This window comes from Chroicocephalus ridibundus, chromosome 7 (genome assembly GCF_963924245.1).
Source record: "Chroicocephalus ridibundus chromosome 7, bChrRid1.1, whole genome shotgun sequence".
NCBI classification, from domain to species: Eukaryota; Metazoa; Chordata; class Aves; order Charadriiformes; family Laridae; genus Chroicocephalus; species Chroicocephalus ridibundus.
Window position 1 is genome coordinate 42,052,402 of NC_086290.1, and position 22,608 is coordinate 42,075,009.

A 22,608-nucleotide genomic window follows, 5' to 3' on the forward strand; every position below is an offset into this window, starting at 1 on the left:
TTAAATTCCGTTTCTTCCAAAAGAAGTGTCCATGAAGCTCCAGTAAAGTTAATATAAGTTGCTCATGTCATACCAAGGATATTAGACTTTCTAAATCTCCCTGTTGTCTTTAATAACCCACAGCCCCTGATGAATTGAGTAAATCGGTTCAAAGGACAGCATAACAAACTACTTTTGTCTGGGTGACAGATCCACATGGATTAACTAGTTCTTCTTCCATTACAACATTCTACCTTCTCATGCAAGGGCAACTTGAGAGCTCAGATATAATCATGGATCAATGAACATGGATTTATGAAGAAATGTGGAAGGACATATGCATCATGCCAGATTGCCACTAAGAGAGCACAGGGGATAGAATATGAATGTGGAAAACACATTACTAATTCATAGTATTTAAAATGACCAAAAACTGAGTATTTACCAGAATAGTGGTAAATTGGTGAAGTATTCATAATGTAATTTGGCAAATGTGAAAAAACCCCACTGTCTTATGGACACTCAGATTCTCAAGTTAGACAATGAAAAGCTGAAGTGTTCCCCAAGAAATCAGCTGTGATTCTGGAAAACGCTGGCCATAAAAGACATAAAACAGCTGCACATACTGAAGCATAATGCCACTTTGTGGGCTACAGCTATCATTTTACATACATAAATTTGAATTTCTCTGTTTGATTACATTTGAAAAACAAAATGAAAAATGAACAGGTCATTTTATTGCAATTTCCCCTATGATACAACAACGCAGACCCCAGTTATGGGAGGAAAGATACTGCCAAATCATTTTTACTAGTAATAACTACTCCTCCAAAATTCACAAACAACACATTCTGTTTTATTCATTCCTATTTGACAGTTAATGATTTTTCCCCATATGTTTTTACAGACTTCATATTGTCAAGGCTGGTTTGATTTTTACAGCCTATTTCTTGACCAAGTCTCTCCAGATCTTCAGGTTTAATCACAACCCTCCTTAGTGTTTCAGTTCTCTACCGGTCTGCACTTTATATCAGCAGAAAGCCATTATCTGTGCGCCCCAAGGCAACTGATTATGAGGCAATTTAAAGGCTACAAAAGAGTTTCTCAAACCTTGCATAACAAAGGTGTAAGGTACAAAGTTAAATTTTCTTGAGGCAACTGGTGTAAACTGTGATAACTCCGCAACGGAGCTTGCTCCTAACAAAATTGGAGCAGAAGGTAGACAAACAAGATTTTGGATTTTTAAAAGCCTTGTTTGCTTTGCAAATACAAATAAAATGGAATATTTACAGTAATGTCCTTCAATGATTAAAAAACTAAAACAGTCACCTGCGCTGGTGAAGCATGTTTACACTGAAGGCAAAATGGTGGGAAAAACTAAGCAAGATGCAAAAGCAGACAGAATAAACCCCGTTTTAGCTAACATACATATTAAACAGTAATAAAGAGAAAAAAATAAGAAGACATTTTAATCTGACAGATCCTGCTGTTGGAGCAGGTAACTATTTCGCTTTAAAAGCACCTAATTCTCCCTCAGGAGGCTACTTAAAAAAACAGAAACAGAGATATCAGGCCAAACTCTCTGCCATCTTGCAGACCAGGCAATTCCCCCGACCTCCTGGGAGACACGCGACTGTGACTCAGCTGGCCTGCGTATTTCTTAAAACCTTTCCCTCTAAATCAGGTTAAAACGCCAAATAATCCAGCTACTCTGTCACCAGCATAGATCACCAACTCCCCCGCGTGTCCCCAGATCGCAAATGGCAACCGGGATGAGCAAACGCTTCCCTCTCACCTCAGCGGGGTCTGTGTCCCACCCCTCCTCAGGAGACAGCCATCCCTCTAAAACTACCATCAGTTGCAATGGGGCAGAAAAAGGAACATCTTTTTTTGATGCAGGACAGATGTGAAAAATAAGTAAGATAAATAAAATGGATCAGGCGGCGGATGCCAGGCCAGCACTTACTTCTGGAGGTGCAGGTGATGCGGCCGCTGCCCTCCCCCAGGCAGGTGCAGTCCACCATCATCCAGCCCTGGTAGGGCTTCTCCCAGGTCTCGCCAACCACGTAGGATGTCCCGGCCGTGTTGTCGTAGCATCGCTCAGCTGCAAGAGGGAAAGGGCATAAGAGTCCACCCGGGGCTATCCCAGATGGGGACGCCTGAGGGAAGAAAAGGAGGAAGAGGCCATACACCTTGACCAAGCTAAGAGTGCTACCTACCCACGGGCTTGCAGGTCCACTCGCCCTTCCCGTTGCCCAGGCACACGCACTCCAGCATGTAGCCACCGGTCTCGTGGGGACGGCGCCAGGTATCACCGATCTTGTAGGACTGGCCCCCCTCATGGCAGCGATCTGCAGTGAGAGAAAGGGGAGCTGAGGTGAGGAGCCACACCAGGGACAGCATCGTGGGGACAAGGTAAGGGCCACCTGGCCAGGGGCGAAGGGAGTCAGCTGGGGGCAAGGTGGGGAGCCCTGAGGAGTGGGGGAGAAGACGGCCACCTCCTTCTCCAACCTCCAAAATGGCACCCGCCATTTTCTGAAGCTCCCAGGCCCTGTCCTCTTTCCTCTCCACAAACCTCCTCCAGGTTTCAAACCACAGCTGAGATCCAGCTGGTGAAAGCGGAACACAAGGGTCCGAGGACGTGCTCTTTCTCCCTCAGACTCCGCTCACAGCCTGAGGGCTGGTGAAAGACGGTTTGCCTCCATCTTGTTCTGAGGTGGTGCCACTGGGCCTCTCTGTGGCTGTCCCTCTACAGCATGAGGGACATGGTGGCAAGGCCAGCACGTGGAGAATAAGGAGGTGCTTGGTGTGACACCACAGTGGGACATTTGTTCTCTTGGGTTTGGAAACCCTGCCCTGGGTTGGAAAGATCCCCAGCCCGCTGATGCCCCACAGTGCTGAGGCAGCCTGGACCCACCGCTTGGCCCAGGCTCAGGGAGGGAAACATGGTGAAGGGCAGCTTGCAAACACAGGGTCTTCTTCCAAGAAAGAAAGGAGAAACACACATCCGGTTCATTTATTAAGGAGCCACTAAAATGTTTTGTTGGCTCATTTATGAAAGCAGGGAATCTAAGAGTTATGAAGATTGAGCCAAAGCCAGTTGCAGTCAGTGAGACTCTCCAGCAAGCTCTAAACCAGGCTGATGATGAGGAAATGAGACTGCTCTTATGTCTGCAGTTTCCTTACTGACTCCTTTTCTTACAACACTTATCCCTGCCCAATAAAATGCCATTAAATTCAGAAGGGCTTCAGGTCTACTTGTTAGATTCAATACTTTTTGGGTTTTTTTCCATGCTCTAATGATGGCTGGCTTCCGAGTCCTCTGTGGCAATGCTACTAGCATCAGCATGTGTGTCTTAAATAAGAAACTGGATACTTTTAAGAACAAGACTTTTCTCAAAAGGTGCCTCAGGGACTTTGAAATCTCAGTCTAAAAGTCCTGACACAGTGATCTTCATCTGTGCTCACAGAAAGTCTAATTATGAACCAAAGGGAAATTGTGAACAATTCAGTGACTCAATAAGGAAAGGATTTCCAGACAGAGACAGAGAAAGCTCTCCCTTCTCTCTGAAAGGGAGAGCTGGGGAGAGAGGATCAAGGGAAGAGAGGGAGGAACAAGAGGAAAATATGGGTCAGACTGGTGAAAAAGGAGTTGCAGAAACACATTGAGCTGGTGTCTAGATACCAAATCCCAGCTCCTTCAGGGACAAGTGTTGGCATGAAATTTTTGGAGGACAGGGGGACTGGCTCTCAGGTGGTATTTATTTATTATTATTTATTCAGAGTAGTTCTGTTAATGCTGATGATGTTATTCTGACTCACCAGCTGCACAGCAGACCCTTACTCTTTTTTTCCAGTAAAAATGCCCTACTTTCATAAAACTCACCTGTGAAGGTGTAACACACTCTTGTATATTGTGAGTGTACTAACCTGTATGGCTGGACGCTAACAGTAGTTTTTGGCATATGATTTTACACATAGCACTTTACCTCTTAAATAAAAGAGGAATCTGGTTGTGCAAATGTATGTACATGGGACAAAGACTTTAAATTCCAAGATTTTAGCAGACTTTGGATTAAACCACCCCCCAAACTCTAGCTAATGGGCATTGGGAATATTGTGTAAATTGCTCTGGAAAATATGACGCTAAGGAACAATAGCTGTAGTAACAGGCTCTTGGTTGGTTACATACTGGCAATGGTGCAGCTGATTCTCCCACGTCCGGCTCCAATGCAAGTACAGTCCCAGATCATGGAGTCCTTGGGGCGCTCGTACGTCTCTCCTACTCGGTAAGTGGATCCAGTGTATTTGTCAAAGCAAGTCTCTTCAGCTATGAGGGGAGGAAAAAAAAAAAAAAAAAAAAAAATCAGCTTCATGTAACCGTGCCAGTAACATGTACAGTCAACAGAAACACACATTCCTCGCCTCCTCACACAGATGCTCTTTTTTCCTGGGGAAAAATGCTATCAGTCTCCTCTTCCTTCTTGGGATGGAACAGCAGAGAGGAAGCTGGATGAAATTTGCCCCCCTCAAGGTCCCCATGATGCTGAATAACCTCGGCTTCCCTCCCCCAGTAGGCCAGAAGTTGAGCATGGCACATCGACATCCATGCCCTGAAAGGATCAATCCCATCTGCCTGAAGGGCAACAGTACAGAAGACAGGAGGGAGCAAACACCCCCTAGAAACTGTGTGCTTTGTCATGCTAATCCTCCTTGTTCTGATCTGGCAAAAAAAAAATTTAAAAAATTGAGTATATTAATTCCAAATTGTACAGCAGTCCCATCAAAGTCAACAGCCCTACTTGTGAATTGTTCACACTCGTGCATGAGCGATTACAGAATGGTTATGTCAGTGCTGCCACCAGACTTGAGATCTGCAACAGAACAACCTTCTTCACTACCGGACAGATAAAGTTAACTGTGCCATAAGGGAAACTTGCTATTGGACTTTGAAGTTTGGGAATTCCTGCAGGGGAAGGAAAGCTAGATTAAACCCCCTTTTATGGGGGAGTAAGGGAACTGAGTACGCCTTTAAAATACTGTAGCTGTGAGGCAGGCAGCACACAAGCCTTGCAAAACAGATTGCTGGGACGCTCCCATCTGTCTTACATGAATACTGTCAGCCAGGAACCAGTTTTTCTCTCTTATATCTCCAGGGCAACATAAAGGAGTTATGGCAAACCAGTGGCTTCAGACCAATAAATACAGATAGATCGCATCTGATTACCTAAACCACATTGTATCCCAGGAGGAGGCATCTTCCAGCAGACTTTGCATTTGAAGTTCTTTGTTACCTAAACTTTTTCTGCAGAAGACTAAACAATCTCATTTTACACTCAATTATAGAAAGCTCACAGCATGGCTGGGGGGCTGTGGAAAGTTGTAAGTTGAAATATTTTTAAACATGCTGACGACACTGCACAGCTATGAAAAGTTGGGGTGAAGCAATCAAACAGCACAGAGCCAGAGCTGCAAAGTGAGTCCAGATTTGAACTTCCCCCATGCGAGTCCAGGAGTCAGTTCAGTTCATTATAAAGAAGAGGTTGGCTCCAAAATTAATGTTTAGATCCAATCCTCCAGAGAGATGAGTGATGTTTGGCTCAGGGTTCTGGTGGCAGGCCCATCGCTAATGAAAAGCATTTCTTAAAATCCCAAGCCACATCTTCAATGTAATTGAGTGTAGATCCGTTACTGACCCTAAGTACCAAACTTCAGCTGAAGTTATAACTCAGTACAAGGCATAGCTTACTCGGCACCAAAAGCCATTCTGGGGTCTTGATGCAGAGAAAGAGAGATCACCAACTTACGTTCAGGCTTGCTTTCGCAGTTAAACCCTCTGCTTCCACCATAGCAGGTACAGACCAACGTGTTTCCCAGGTAAATGCGCTCCCACTGCTGGTTTATCTGATAGTATCTTCCATTGTCAAAGCAGGTCTCTGCTGGGGGGGAAGAGGAGGAGGAAGGAAGCAGCGGGGAAAGAGAAAGAAAAGTTTGGAGTTAGCGAGGGCAGGGGCACGGCACGGGCAAACCCCGCCTGCAGCGGGCACCGGCTGCTCTGCCCCGGCCTCGCTCGTGTGCGGGCCCCGCCGAGCCCGAGGGCCAGCAAAGGGCCGAGCTGCGCGGCCCGAGGGAAGCGAAAAAGCCACGCGGGGGGGTATCACTCGGCGGGATGGGGGGCTCCTGCTGCCGCCGCGTCCCGGGGGATCGGGGCAACGCTCGCGTCCCGTCCGCGCTGCGGAGGGGCCGGGCCGAGCCCCCGGCCGTGCCGTGCCCTGCCCTGCCCGCGGGACCCCATCCCGGCGCGGTACTCACGCTTGCCCTGCGCGGGGGTGCCCTGAGGTACCGAGGTGGTCTGCGCCTGCCGCCGGCTCTTGCCGCCGCCTCCACGGCGCTGCCCGCCGCCACCCCCCGCCGCTGCAGCCCCCAGGCAGAGGGCGAGCAGCGCCAGCCGCCACACGGTGCGGCCCGGCATCCTGGCACGGCACGGCACGGCACGGCACGGCACGGCACGGCACGGCACGGCACGGCACGGCACGGCACGGCACGGCACGGCACGGCACGGCACGGCACGGCACGGCACGGCACGGCACGGCACGGACAGCGGCGCCGCTCGCAGGCAGCCCGACAGACGGGACAGCGGCGCCGCCCGGGACATATATAGGACGGGCGGCGCGGGGAGGGGGCGGCCGCCGCCGCCCCGGCGCCCATTGGCCTCGGTGCAGGCGGGGGCCGGGCGGGGGCTGCCGCCGCCCCGCCGAGAGTAGCCTGCCCGGCCCTACCCGGCCCGGTCGCCACAAAGGGCTGAGCCCCGGGTGGGGCGGGGGCTGCGAGCGATGGGGAGCTCGGCCGGGGTGAGAGGCCCGTCCCCGCAAGGAGAGCGGGCTGCAAGGCGGCCGTGCCATTTTGTGGAACGTTTGGCTTAACAAAATGGCTTTTTTGAGGAGAGACAAACTTTTCTTTTTCCTTTGAGCAGTGCTGCCTGTAAGCTGATACCGCTCCATTCAGGAGCAATAACGTTCTGCACAGGGGAGAAGGTGAGGCGTAACATACGTGTACAGGTTGGAAATAGGAAAACCGAAGGGATGTCTCATCTACTGCTGGTGACTCAAGGTTAAAATCTTTCACACCTCACTTGGAAAAAACGGTGTGGTTACATTCCGTTCAAAATAAATTTAATAGCCTCTTTCTCTGACTTTATTTCTTGCTGTCTGAAATCAATTCTGAGAACAAAATAAAAAAGAAAAAAGAAATGCCAGGCTTTGAACCCCTTTTAAGTGTATGGGATCTTCAGTGTGACTGTCTAACGTAACCCTGCTGTATACAAATTTTGTCATCTCTTTTCCCTGTCTTCTTCCCATGCTTTGGGGGTGTCTCTTCCCTAGTTTGAAGGAATACTGCAAGGCAGAGAGCATGCACTGTGGCTCTCAAGCAGGAAGCTGCTAGTGAGCAAAGCACAGTGTGCCCCGATCTGGTACAGTGCCTGGACCAGCACTCAAATTGTGTAAGAAGGCCACGTTACTAACTGTTTTTGTGCCTCTCATGCATACTCTTTTGACAAAGGGATTATTAAACTAAAAGTCTGCTGTGGTTCCTAATGTATTAAAGCAGCTCTTCAGACAAACGTGAGTGTGAAGTGGTCTACGGTGTTTCCAGACCTCTTAAGCTGAACATCTGCAGGTCTCCATAAGAGTTCTTCAGCAAGCGGGGCACCAAGCTCTTGTCCCACTTACTGCAAACCAGTTGTATTACGTTTACTGAAATGCAAGCAGTACTACCTCACTTGGGATGAAGACTCTTTCAGTAGGCAGTGTGAAGATCCACCACATGTTTTGTTCCAGGAAAGCACATAGCTGTGATGTCAGGTATCTGTTTTCAAAGAAATTTCTATTCCTCTGTGTGACAAATGCCCACAGATACATTAACACAAGCTTCCCTGCTGAAAACTTACTGGAAATTGAAACCTTACCTGGCAATTGAGGTGAGCTGTGGTGAGCTAATTCCTATCTTTCCTAATTTTTATTTTTAGATCTACTGTACTGCATTATTTTTTTTTGAGTTACCAGACACACATTATCCCCCAAAATAATTTCAGAACCACGGTGGCCATAGTGAGGGAGATCATTAGCTTTTGAAGTGGGACATATCACCATACACCAGCAAATATCTGGTTTCTTAAAATGAGAACCTGCTTTCAGAAAGTGTTACTGCTTTTCTGAGGCCTAAGATACAAAGTGTCATCCTCAAATTCCATCTTGCAGCATATCTGGAATTCTCTGATAAAAGCAAGGTGAAAAACACAGATGATGCTGTATGACCGTTTATAACTGGGACGTACTTTACTTGGCCTGCTCCAAAGGAAGCATTACTGAATGGAAATCAGTGGAAAAGAGGGGTTTTCCTTCTAGGAAACACATATGTGCAATAAGAAGGCAAGTTTAGGTCATTTTTCCAGTTACTGTGTGTAGGTCTTGGTCAAATTTTCAGCGTAGCGCTGCTTCTGCACAGTGCTTGTTTCTGAGTACCCTTCCAATGAACGTGTGAACAGGTCTTGCTGCTGCTATGAGCTGCTAATTAAGCTCAATTGACATGGAAAAGGAAAAGGTAACGAGGAGTCTTCAAGTACAGGAGGATTATGATACACAAAAATTGCTAGGGGAAATCTGCTTAAAATGTAGGAGGTAATGGCACAGGTAATCCCTAATGAACAGGCTATGGTGGAATAAGCAAACCTGAGGAAGCAACCAGCAGCCTTCACCTGTGGGTGCTAGATGCTGGGCAAACACAGCTGAAGAGTGTTCCGGGTAGTTTATAACCTCTGTAGGTCTAGGTACATAGTACCTATCAGCTCTCTGTAGGCATTAGAAGAGGAGAGGCCCTGGTCCTAAGAAATAAGACTTTTAGGTGCATTTCCAGAACACTGCTTTTAGTCACCCCCTATTTCCAGAATGCTGCCTTCAGCAACTATTTTAAAGTAGCATTTAAAAGGTTCATATATGGGATATACCCCCCATGAAGGCTAAATGGTTGCCATTGACCTCATTTATGTCTGGTTTAAGTCCGGTTCATGTAATTTTGTGTTGCACTTAGGTCTTCAAGGACAGTGTAAGTATTTACACAAAACTGAAAATGGAATTCGGTCTGAAAATTGAATGACAAATACAGTGTTAGCAAGTGTGTGACTGGGTCTAATGCTTTCCATGGCATTAGTTACACAAATACAGGGACAAATGTAAGATTCTTCTTTAAGAAAACATTACTGGAAGCACACAAAACAAAAAGATAATTTTCAACAGTGCTCAAATTAGTTTCTTGCATAGCCATCATTTATTAGCAGCCAGAAATAATCTTATGAGTTGTATTTCAACACAATTTGGAACAGCCGGTTTTCACTTCTAAAGGAATCTCTGACAGTAATTATGACACAAACATGTAGTAATTATTATATTGCATGCTGTTAGACTTTCAGAGATGTCTCTTACTTATTTCGGGAAATGGATGCAACTCTTTTGTCTGTCCTGCTGTCAGTTCATCCCCGAAGCTAACAGGAAATGAAAGGAAGATTCACCTGACGTCTTTCCTAGGATTAGATCAGTTTGAATTTATAACAACCCTTCTGTGGGTTTTGCATCCGATTAAGGATTAAGAACGTCCTAAAACTTTGCTTTAGCCATGGGTATTCTGATTCATGTTCTTGGTCTTTTCAAAATTTTTTCCTACTGAAATCATAACTTTTCTACTCTTGGTTAGACAAGGTACATGCCCTTACAAGGTTCTCCTGACTTTTGTTGCTCCATTGTATCGCTCTACAGATAAACCCCTCCACTGGGTCAACTTGATTTCCTTTACCGCACATACTCGTGGAGGGCTGCACATAGGACTGGGAGCACGATCTGTCCCTGTAACCATTCTGCAATTTCCAACAGCAAAGAGAGAAGATGAATCAGTACAGAAAGGACGGGTCACTTGCTATTCTTTTAGCAACCTTAGAAGAAAGGCCACACAGGCTGAATCATCTTCTAAAATTATCACTCGTAGGAACAAGAACCATAAAGACAAGAGGTCAGGATTCCTCTCCTTGACATAGGGAGACCATTAAACGCTTCCTGCAGTTCCCAAATATTTTGCAAGAACTCCTGTTGCGAGCTGAAAATTTCTGAATCATCACAATTTCAAGTCTGTGGTTTTTGTTAGGTCACAGCAAAATTCATTTCAAGGCTGCTGAGGCTCTACTGCACAGTGCTTCATTCACTCCTGAAAGTCTTGTCCAGGAATCTGGATCATCACTCTTTAAATGAAATTCATTCCTTCTGTCGGTTAACTGCAACTTCAGCGGCACATAACTTTATGCCGGCTCTCAGTGTAGGAATGAATTTCATCATGTATAAACGGTCTGTAACAGGGCATTAATTAGGCCTTTGGCACTCTCAATGGAAATTCCCTTCTCTTCTCCCTGCCCCCAGTCTTTCCTAGTGAAATGTTCAGTGTCATCAACGCAGAAAAACGCATTTGCTTTCTGTAGCTGTCCGTGGATTATGTTATTTAATCTGTTCTACCCGAACAAGAGGTGTTGCCACCTCTTGAAACATGTTATTTTAGGCAGAGTTGGAACTATTTGGTCGTAATGAGGGATGTTTCATCTCCCCAGTAGTTGTCTGCCCTGCTCAAAGGAAAACCCCCTCTAACTGGCTACTTGTGCCACTTACTTTCCTCCATTCAGAGGTGAAGGAGCCCCCAAGGAGCACTGTAGGGAACGGGCAAACCTTCTCTTCCTCCAGCTCATGGCCCAGTACTCCTTGCGTGGAAGGAGATGGGAATCTTGCAGCTTCTCCCCAAGGCAAAGATGAGAGAGCTCCAAAAGTCCCTGAAATGGGGCTCTTGGGACAAAATGTGCTAGAGAGGATTGCTGCAAGGAGCCTGCGCAGCATGGGTGTTTGCATTGCTCATCACAGGGGGGGACAGATCACCCATCAGGAGCCAGAAGCTCCCTCCACAGTTAGCAGGGGAGAATTAGCAATGCCTGCAATCATGTGGAAACCTGTACACGTTAAGCATGGACAAAGGAAGGAAAAAAGTTATGACAGCTGGAAAAGCACAGTTTCTTATGACTGTTATTTTCTTTTTAATTTTTGTGCTTTGGCCAAAATCCCACCCAGTGGTGTTGATGGGGGAAGGCTCCTAAATCTAGTGGCTGTTTTTATTTAGTCATTATGGGTTTCTAACAATGATTTGACTTTTGAGTAATAGATGGTTTTTTTCTTTTAATGGAAGGACAACAGTTAGTTATGTCCATGTTGTTAGCATAACTTGCGTCTCCCTGAAAGCCCAGAAACAGAATTGAAACCCTCCCTTTTTCCACAGCAGTCTTAGAAGTACTAAAGCAAAGTTAAATAATGGTGATATCACCACCAGCAGCATGAGGTGAACTTGGCCACAGACCCTGGTGTTTGAGTGCAATTGCTTTTATTCTCTCCCAGTGAATATGGCAAGTCACACCGAGTCTCGTTTGGTTTTAGGCAGGCCTGGTCAAAATCCAGAAATAAATGCTAGTGCTGGGTTGAGCTTGGCTTGCTGTGAGGAAGTTGAATACACTGAGCAAGCAAACAGCTATTTATTATGATGATTATGGGGGAATGCGTAACGGGTTGAAATTGAGAGTCACAAAGGGCTGAACGGAGCCAGGAGCATCCAGAAGGAAAATATTTTGGCTCCAAGCTGCAGTTTGTCCCCTGTTTCCTTCTTACCCCTTCCACCCAGCCTTACATGGAGCCAAGGAGTGTGGATAGTTCTTTGCTGCCAATTTTGAAGGGTTTGCTTTATTTTTTTTCCTTGTCTTACTGTTGGTAACCTGATTTTTTGGCTGCACTGTCAGAGATGAGAGAAGCTCTCACTTTCACTTGTTTTTCAGCCCTGCCCAGAAGTTCTCTTTGGCCGCCGTTTATACTTTCCAGCTTCTGGGGAAGTTCTTCTCCCTGTCTTCATTCTCACTTTCTTTTCCCTACTCTTCCACCCTCTCCCTTCTGGCAGTCCAGGTCTCCTGGCCAGCAAGATGTTCCTTGGTTTCTGATGTATTTATTTTAACTTGGTTGTTTCTGTGGCCCAGCAACGCTGTCACTTCTCCTGTGGGACTTTCCCAACTATGGGTGGGAATTCAGCCCAGAGAGAGGCCCAGAGAGAGGCTGTTTCTGACTTATTCAAACCCTTTGTGGAAGATGAGCTTCTAGCAAGAAATTTTAGTAAAGCAGACAGGAGTTTCATTTTGTATCAATCAGTCAATTCATAATTAGTCTGAAGTCAGTGCCTCTTACAGGTGTTGATGCTTACCTAGGGAGCTTTGCCAGTGAGAAGTTTTGGTTCTATATAGGCATAGGTATCAATAAGATTTTTTTCCTCCGAAGTCACTTCCATTGGGAACCTCTAACTGTAGAGTCAGACTGAGAAACGGGGATACCTCAGTCCTACATATCATTGCTCAACTGTTTCTGGCTTTATGTTAAAATCAAGATAAGCTGTGATTAATTTTTGTTTGAAAGCTGGACCTCAGGGCAAAGGACTTTGTATACTAGCTCAGAAAATTTTTGCTCTGTCATTACTCCTTTGAATTAATTCCTTATTTTCAAATATTGATTATAGTGGGCTAGACCTTTTTTTTTTTTTTCCTGGCACTCAAAATTGACAATGGTCTGCATATGTTTTTTTATTATAGTCCTTGTTCTGGTTCTGGGGTTGCTTTGCATCTTGGACTGGCTTGGGGTTCGTATTTTCAGTCTGTACTGAACTATCTATCCATGAAATCATGCAGATTTGGAGCTGATGCTTTCCAACAGTCATCACTTCCTTTTACCTTTCTGAGAGTATTCATGGAGTTTGCAGTGTTCCTCATTCTTGAGACGATGAATTACTGTGGTAACAATAGATATACACTGTTTTCATGGGCCATTTTACATAATTCTTTCTGCCATCCATATTGATACAGTCACACCAAAGTTATTTCTATGTGCAAATGAAAGTTTTATCACTGATAGTATTTAACCATTGATGTATGTATGACACATTGCAAAAGCTTTTCTGCTAGGACATCACAAGTGAAAACAAGTCAATATTTGCCTAGAACAAGGAGCCATGCTCATGTTCCAGGAATCCATTTCACTACTTCCAAGCGCTTATCCACTAATTTAAAGCTTCAAAGTGTTTTGCAGGAAAGCTGGTAATTCAGACACATCTCTTCCTTGCAGAATTCTCTCAAGACCAGCAAGCACCTTTAACTGATGTGTGGGGAAGAGATGGCATAACCAACACTTTCTTGTCTGCATCTCTCCTGTAAAGGCATAGGAGCAGTCACCAGGCAGGCACTTAGGCATGTGATGGATGGAAAACTAAATCCCTTAACCTGATTGCAATAAGGTGATTGCAGTCCAGCCTGTTGAACTGAACAATAAAATTCACATTTTTCTTAAAAGCAGCAGGATTTGGGCCTGTTAGCAGGTTGATCTAGGGACTTTCCAAACTGAGTACCTGTTAGCATTTCACTTTCATAGATATGGAAACAGAGAAAAAAAAAAAGAGGGGGGGGTGTTCCAAAGGAAAGAAAGGCCTAAATAGTTTGACACAGTACGAAGAGGAAAGCTTCTCATTATGTTGTCCAGGATAGCTTCTGGCAACACCAAAAAAGCTCAGCATAATTCTTAAGTGAAGTAGGAAGTTTTGCAAAGATGCATTATGTCTTGTGGTCATATGCTAAAAACAAATATCCCAAAGCTCTTGATGATGCATCTGGTGTTTGTACTCATTGAATATGTCCCAAGCCAGCCATATTTACTGGAGGCACATTTTTGCTTAACCGGGTCATGCAGAAATTAAAGCAAACATTACCTAAATACGTATCACCAAATCAGGGTATTAATCTGGCTAGATTAATATAAACTGACTTGCTGTCCATTCCATAACTGAAAGATTTATATGGGAAGATACAAGCTTCAGAGTCTGGAGATATACATTGCTTCTGCATTTGATTATACTCTCCAGATTTATACACAATGTGGAAAGAGGTCATAGCTAACTTTCCAGGAACAGCATTCATATTTTCCACAGAGTGCGTTAGTATAAAATGCAGATTGCATGCACATTAAATGAAGGGTAAGTTTTTGACAGTATGTATCTTCAATTAGTATAATCAGAAATGTCGTGTAATATTGAAAATAAGTGCTACACATGGCATTCATCTCCTGACTGACACTTCCTTCTCACTATTTTCAGGTTCTCTTTCAGTGGTGTGCAGAGACATGGAAATGGGAGACCATAAAGGGCCTGTGTAAGTCTTCAGTCTTTAGAGAACATTTTGCTGAAACATAGCTTCTAAAAATTACTCTTTTTTCCTCTGGCAAATAAAACAGCTTGAGCCACTTCTTATATGGAAAGCCTTGAAGGAGAAAACAAAAAGGGGAAGAGAGAAACATACCTTTGGTAGGAATTTTTTACAGAAGATGGAGGATCTGTGCATGGGAAAGAAATATTTAAGAGAACAAAATTCTAAGGATCACAGGAAAATCAGTAGTATTTTACCAATGTTGTTGTAAGATGACTTTATGGTAGAGCTTTGGGCTCTGGAGCACTGGTGTTTAAGCACCTGTGAAATGCCTTGGGTTGGGATCGACATATGGACGTCTATCTCCCATGTGTTTGAGACCTAAGATTGTTTGACAGGCTAGGTCCAAGAGACTTGTGAGCATAAGTCGCATTGAAAGACAGTACGATTTATGTTTCTTAGTACCTAAGTCTCTATAGACATGTCATGTAGGCCCCTGGCTCCCAGAGGCACAGAGAGTCTGGTAGAAGCATTGTCAAGGGTTCAGCTGGGGGAAGCAGCATTAGGCTGGAGGCAACCCAGTGCACTGAATTTGTTGCTGTTGCTGGCTCACAGCTTAGAGATCTGCGAGGGCCTTTTTGTAGCTGAAAGGCTCAGATCCTGACCCTGCAAAGATTAATTAAAGTGTCTAGCTTTACCTGTTGCAGTAATTCCACTCTTTGATTTACCTCTGCTGTCACCTGAATAAAGCTAGGCATGTGCTTTGTCTCTCTGGAGCTAGCTGCCCACACCTCTGTGAGAAGCATTTAAATACATCAGTATCCTCAGCCTTGCCACTGGGAAAGTGCGTATGAATAAGCTGCATGACAGGGTCATAAATTACATGGAGAGTAGAACAAACCTTGGCAGCCGATCATAGCTGCTGGAGAGATGAGAGCTATGGCAGACACATGAGGAGAAAAGGAAAGGAAGACTAATATTTAAGAGGAAGGCAGAAATTTTACTACTAGACTCTGTTCCATTGAAATGAGACCATTTCTGACCTTGGTTTCTTTGGGAGCAGGCTTGGTCTCCTAATTTCTGTTTAATGTTTTCCTTCTTGTCTAACCTCTCAGGGAAGGATTGATGCTTTAAGACCATTAGAAATTCTGCCTTCTTTATAGAAAAGCCAAAATCAAAACCATAAAGTGCAACTGATTTTTCAGCAGGCTGGAGCAATCCCACAAAAACATATATACTGTGCAGGCCTATCTCTAAATCCATGGACTGCAGCTATAGCCTTAAATTTGTGTGTCAGCCTTCATGAGGTATAGGCCTAAATATTCTTTCCACGTCTAGTGTCCATCACAAAGCCTAAACACCGTTGCTGTGGAAAATTAATTTTTTTTCTTTGAAGTTTCATAACCTTATAACATTCTTACATATGCATTTGAAACCTGTAGTGTGACTTTAAGACATGCTTGGAAAACCTTCAAACAATTACAAATATGCACACAAAAAATCTGTGCTTAGATGAGGTAATCCACAAGAGGATTTCCAGTTGGCCTTTTGAAAACCAACTATTTTATATATAAATGTTAGCATTAATTAAAAATCAACATGAAACAGGAAGTAAAAGACCATAATGCTGTATTGGTTATGATCTGAGTATACTGATTAAGTCCTACCCCGTTACTAAGAGGTTTTCCCTGTTCTTGGAGGCAGTCAAGTTTTTTGAAGGAAAGAAACAGATATGCACCCACTGGAGGATGTAGCCCATCAGATGATTTCACATTGAAACCAACATGTGGAGAGTAATTTTCAAAGGCATTGTGGGTCCTTGCATGACGCCTGATTAATATGAAAATGGAGCATCCTAATCCTTTTGGCATCTGCCAAAATCCCTCCCATTATTTAAGCATATTAGCCAAAGTCCCCTCCCTGGAGAGCTGCTGTTGTGTGCGTAGGCTTACGCCATGAATCACTGAGACCTCATGAGTTGATATTTGTGTACTTATGCTCTTAGCTGGCTTTTATGAGTGGTACTAAATGGCATTTTAGATCTGGTCCTCAGATACACAAAATGTGCCTTCCAACACTGCTGCTTATATCCCAGCTGCTGGAAGGAATAGGAAATGGCCTGAGCTTAATCCATCCTCAAGATAATCTTAAAATGATTAATTTGTGGTTGTCCTCGAGTGCCACACAGCAGGTTTCACTAATACTGAGTTTTTTCTAGATCTTCTTGTTTATTACTGCTACATACGTTACTGCATTTTTTTAAGGATGGAAGAAAATGCCAGTGCATTCAGTGCACACTTCACTACCTCACCAGTGGGACGCACACTTGAAAAAGTTCCCAAATCATAGCACTTTAAATCAGAAATCATATGCAGATAAAATTAATTTCAAAAACATGTCCCACAGTGCGTCCAGTGCTATGTGCACCATTTCTTTTTACAAACGCACAGGGACACTGCACACATGCCTCAGCTAAGGGTGACTGCTTACATGTTTAAGTCCTGTTAGGTCAAATTCTGTCCTAAATGGTAGACAGAACATAAATAAAATGAGGAATTATGCTCACCTCCTTCCCCAGATAAATTATCTGTCCTGGGGACAGGATGGGGTCGGAATGGAGTGTTCACACATGGAAGTGGTGGGGGTGTGCTAGGTGAATGGGAGCCCCAGGGTAGAAGGCTGGCTGGAACGAAGGGTGTTCTCAGGGTTTCCCTCATGGGCGCTGCAATAAACATTACTGAAGTTTGTGCTCCCTGCTGTGTGAGGTTTAGAAAGTGGAAAAGAGACTGGTACCTCTCAAACAAGTTAGTTTGCATGACGCTCATAATTGATAAGTGTCTTTTTATCCCTTCTTCTACTATGGGGTTTAAGGCAAGGAGGAGCTTTGTAAATTGTCAGTCCACACACTTCTCTGATGAGAAAAGTTTCCAAGTATGAGAAGTAGAGATTTAGACCTGCTGTAATGAATGTGACTTTTCCCATTTTGCTTTCTTGCCTATTTGACCTGACATGCTGCTTGGACTAGGGACACAGGCAGATAGAGTAGGGGTGAAAAAAGTAGCCCTGTGCACCCCCTGCCCTATAAAAATCATCCCCCTGCAAGGGAATCTGAGTGAGGCTGCAAGAAACTGTCGAATCCTGCAAAGAAGGAAGGAAACTTTTCACCTGTCACCATTTGCAAGTTGCCAGAGGCAATGAAAGCATAAATACAGTAACTCACTGCAGTAGCAATAGCTTTGCAGTGAACTGCAGAGTCACCCTAAACCCCCGTGTTATATTATAAGGGTATGCTGAGCATGATGAATGCTTCTGGTTTAAAATATTCCAGAGAGAACATTTTTTATCTCTCTCCTATTCCAGACTTTGACCAACTGTGTTTGCATCTAATAAAATCCAGATGCTTCTTGAAATAAAATTGCTGCTACATTGGATTGCAAAAGTTATTTTAAAATTAAGGTTGTGACATTTTTAGCAAATGTTCCCTTTCGTTGCAGTGGACTCAGAGCAGGAAACAGTAGATTTTATGACAGTAAAACACAGACAGAAGGTGTTTATTCCTACCTGCTAACAGCAGTATTATTGCTCTGTGGTGCTCTGGTGCACAGTTTCTAACATGGCTTGTATCTATTATTTGTAGACATCTAGATCTTGGGAAAACTATATCCTGAGAAAAACTCTGATTTCTCCTAACACGGTCTATACTTACCTATATGCAACTACATGACATCTGAAAAATACTATAGGGTGTCAAGATGACCTGCAGAATTAAAAGAAGAGTATACACATGGAAATTTGGAGACATACTTACAAAGGAAGATATTTTTGGATGCTATGTCAAGGAAGGCTCTGAGGCATCGTTGTGATGGTTTGCAACACATTATGGCAGGGGACCAAGCTAGACAAAAAGTGAATTTATAGTGGGTCTATTATGATTACAGTAATAACCATATTTTATGCTAGTATCACAGCCTGTTTTCATTTTGTTTAGAAGACCAAAGGTCTTTATGTGCAAACTTTGGCTTGCACATACCTATCTTAAATCACCTCCACTACCACTACAGTAAAATACCTTGACTCCTTGTGTATTTTGTATTGTCAGTCATCCCTGAATCACAAATCATCACAAATACCTCTTCCAGGAGTACTTCCTTAAGCACATCTCTGGTACGCACAGATTGTCCCCAACCCCACTGCAATATTAAGAAGTATGTTTCATTTTTTTAAAGAACTGAAATATTCTGATTGCAAGAGCAGGTCCCCCTGTGTTCAAAAGGAATTCACATGTGGCCAGATGCTTCTGAAATCCTGTTTCCCTTCCTGAAACAAATGCATCTCAAATAATCACTGACTGCTTTTCCCTAGGGTTTCCTCAGGTCAGGTTCTACATGTAATAGCATGATGCTAACTATGCTCTTTTTTATCCTCAAATTCTTTTCAAGTCAGAAAACTTTGGGAGCCTCACGCTTTGAAAAAATGAAAGTTTACAGGGAGAAAATCAGTTTTCAAGTTCATCTCTGTAGGGAAAAAAGTCTTCATTTTGAACGGACTAAATGTATCATTTATGCAAAGAAAAAAGTCAGATAAGTGTTTCACCTTAAATGTTGTGGCAAATTCTAATAATAAATGAAAAAATAAACCAGTCTGATGTCCATGAAGGTTTCTAGTTATCCTGATACCAACTTGAAAAACAATTCTGAGGGAATTCAGGAAGAAAAGACGTTAATGCAAGGATTGTTTCCTGCAAAGTATATTAAAGGGCCATAAAACCAGCTGTCTAATTTGGATGTCATAAGTGGAAATGACATAAGGTACAATAAATGAAAGAAAAGATGGAGATCTCGTCTCTGCAGATCCTAATGTCAACCACTTAGTCTACTAATGTGTCTGTGTGTATGCAAATGCATGCTAGTTTGTTTTGAAGGTATTACTGTACAGAAGATAAAAACATTCGGTGTCTCTGGTGTATTTAGATTTATAGAAAACTTACCCTGAGAACAAACACAGAAGATGAAATGAGTCTTCAAAATAACTCACTGCATTTCCAAAAAAAAATACACTATTTTTCAAGAACTGTCATTTCTGTCTCCAGTTAAACATATGCTGGGCTTCACTGCTGAAACGCAGGAGTCATAGCTTGTACTTCATACCAGCCATATATATTGGTGAACCATATCTGAGAAGTACAACTGACCTGCAGTGTGATGGACCTAAGTGCTTAGAAAGGCTGTAGCAGAGAAAACTTAAGCCTGCTAATTTCACTGGTTATTGTCCTTCAACTTCGCTCTGAAGATGGTAGCATTCAAAGTTTGAGATCTGGGCTACTTTCAAGTCCATGGCAGAACTCCATCAGTTCAAAGAAGTTCAAGACTTCAGTTACCAATCATGTTGACTGCAGAGAAGCGTTGGATGTAGACTTGCAATCATTGGAAAGTAAGGTTACAGGACTCAAAAAGCCACACGCCCAATCCTGGGCTCAAATATGCCAGAGGTGTAGATTATTCCAGCAGACGTTGGCCTGACCTTGACTTTAGCCCCTCCTGTGAAGGAGACTGCTTCAATAACCCTTCTCAGGGCTGCACCTTCTGACTTCAGGAAGTTTTTCTTCAACCACCACAGCTGAAAACTATACTAAATTCTTCTCCTTGTTAATGTTCCCCAGCAGCCTTTTCTTCTTTCCTTCCTTCCTTCCTTCCTTCCTTCCTTCCTTCCTTCCTTCCTTCCTTCCTTCCTTCCTTCCTTCCTTCCTTCCTTCCTTCCTTCCTTCCTTCCTTCCTTCCTTCCTTCCTTCCTTCCTTCCTTCCTTCCTTCCTTCCTTCCTTCCTTCCTTCCTTCCTTCCTTCCTCCCTTCCTCCCTTCCTCCCTTCCTTCCTTCCCAGGTAAAGCCCAGTTCATAGTTCATATCTGATCACCATTTATACTTGTCTTACTGTTCCCTTCTAGACTCTTTCCAGTTTGTCCCTTGTGAACTTGTTGAAAAGCTGGAGCACCAAAACAACAGAAGTGGCATCATAGCTGATCAGGCAGAGCATGGGAACCATCCTCTGAGTCTTACCTACGCTATTCTGCTGTTTTTCTCCATTTCTACAGCCCAAAATGAGAATTGCAACTTTTGGCAACAGCATCTCACTGATTTTTTTTATAATCTGAAGTTTTCCTCATCCCTCAATTCTTTGCTGGAGTTCTGCTCCTGAACCACATAAGCTCCTTTTATCACTGGGCAATCTCCACTTGTCTCTATCAGATTTCATGTTATTGATTTCAGAGGTGATGTCAAGGTCATTTTGGATTCTGACACTGTCCTTGAAATTCTTGGAAGTTTTGGTGACTTTTGGCCACACACAAATGTTCTAGTTATGTTCTATTTATTTTTGACAGCTGTACGAGGGAATAATGTTTTACTTGGAGTAATTTGAATTTTTAGCTTAAAGTCAGTCCCTGAAAAAAGAGCATTCAGGACTGGAGAAAGTCTAAGCATAATTGTATTTAATGCAATCCTTAGCCTACCCTATCTCTTATTTCTTTTGATTTTTGAAAGATATCAAAGAAGTGATTTATTCACAGTCTTCATAAGTGAGCACTAGCAGGTATGTTTAATGTGCTAATAACATGTAGCAGCAAGAGAGATGTGGAAACTGGATTATGTGGCAAATGTGTCTTTTTCCATGCATTCCAATTACTTGCTGTGGATGTAGCATCCAAATAAATATGTAAAGTTTATATACAGAGTAACAGACATAACAACTTTCAACAAAAATTCCTTTCTTTCTGGCTGAGCTGTATAAAAACAGCTATTCTGCTCCTAACGCAAACTGCCGTTTACATGCCTTATGTATGTGTGTTTGTGTATACGTGTGTCTTTTGAAAACAAACTGGGGTGAATCATATTGGAAGAGCTTCACAGATTCGTGTTGTTGGCAGAGCCTACCTAGAATAGCAGTCTCGCGGAAAAATTTGTTGCCGGCAGGCAGGTAGAAAAGGCAATTGTTTTCTCACTTGCATGAATCAGAAGGAGGTGGTTTTTTACCTTCGCTTTATATTCCTAACCAGTTGTGTCTGTTTCTGCATTCCCATCAGTATACTTAGGACTGCTGTTGTTCTTTTGTCGACAGGTTTTTAAGCATAGATCCAGCCACGCTGCTGGTTTATCTGCACTCTCTATATTGCAGCCCACAAAAAATGAGAAATTTGGTGGGTATTCAGTGGGGTAACTACTTTGGCTTGCCGGAATTTCCTCTCGATTATAGAGATTAGACTTCCCCAGTACCCACAGCCACCAATAACACCGAGTATGTGATTTCTTCTAGTGACTTTGCAGGGAATTAATATTGGCAGAAATCAAGGTATTGCCCAGGCTGTTGCACTCACTGCGTAGGAGACTGCAAGAGGAGCACTCCAGCCTGCCTTTGTTAGTAAAGCTGACTCAGAGAGGGTTTGCATGGGCTGAAGCTACTGACTCTTTTGCTCAGTTTTTTGCTCTCCTGGTGGGATGGAAATTGCAGTTTTTGTGGTGGTGGTGCTTTTTCTGATGAACATGCTCAGCCTCTAGGAAGCCCACGGGGTCTTCTTGTGCACCCAGGCTGCCCCCAGGGATACATCCTCCATCCTCTGACCCACCCCAGCCACCTTGTGCATGACATCCTGCTGGTTCTTCTTCCCTTCTCTGGAGCCACACTCATTCTGCCTATCGTGCTGTCCCACACTCTCCCCTGGTTTTGTGTCCTGACTTTCAATTTGGGAGGGTGTGCCAGAGGTTACTCTGAGCTCTGATAGACAAAGAAAGTATGTCTCGCTCCTACAGTCAGCTGAAGGATTTGCGAAAGCTTAAGGTGACTGACAGGATTTTGAGCTGCACAGAGGTGTTGGTGGAGAAATTACAGCATGTAAAACGATGCACAATTAAACACCTAGGGTATTTATTGGATCTCAGCTTATAGCAGCTGATTATCCTCTACATTTTTTTTTTTAATAAACCGTTACTTACTGGCCTAAACCCAATCTCTGGAGGAGCAGATTAGCAGGACTATTATGCCATCTTGCCTAATACCCCTCAAGATTTATTCCTGCTGGGAGCTATAAAAAAAAATATTGTGTAATCTCCAGCTTACAGAATACGTTGGACATATTAGCAGTCACACCTCCCTGATATCAGGATCCTCACTGACTTCAGGACTGATGGATGATGCTGTAGGAACAGAGATAAACTTGGCCCTCGGTGTATCATGAGTCTGATTTCAAAAGCAGCAGGTTTTGCATAGAGGTTAAATCTATAGGCTTGCAATTTTAGAAGACATTTTTTCAGGGAATCCATGCTTTGTCTCTCCTGAGCA

The 22,608-nt window shown here is 43.6% G+C and overlaps 1 protein-coding gene across 9 annotated transcripts in view; it reads right to left on the reverse strand.

Moving 5' to 3' along the window:
• Window positions 1-6,576, reverse strand: part of FN1 (fibronectin 1) — a 55,624-nt gene extending 49,048 nt beyond the window's left edge. For 5 of the 9 annotated variants that reach the window (XM_063340487.1, XM_063340485.1, XM_063340483.1 and 2 more), the window contains exons 1-5: window positions 6,292-6,575; window positions 5,787-5,918; window positions 4,172-4,309; window positions 2,199-2,330; window positions 1,946-2,083 (exon numbers count right to left, since the gene is read on the reverse strand). In XM_063340487.1, the coding sequence (XP_063196557.1) occupies window positions 1,946-2,083; window positions 2,199-2,330; window positions 4,172-4,309; window positions 5,787-5,918; window positions 6,292-6,451 (700 nt within the window). In that variant the 5' untranslated portion in view covers window positions 6,452-6,575. Of the gene's footprint in view, window positions 1-1,945; window positions 2,084-2,198; window positions 2,331-4,171; window positions 4,310-5,786; window positions 5,919-6,291 lie in introns of all 9 variants that reach the window. The other 4 variants (XM_063340482.1, XM_063340481.1, XM_063340488.1 and 1 more) reach the window with 4 other exon arrangements.
• Between the last annotated feature and the right edge of the window lie 16,032 nt (window positions 6,577-22,608).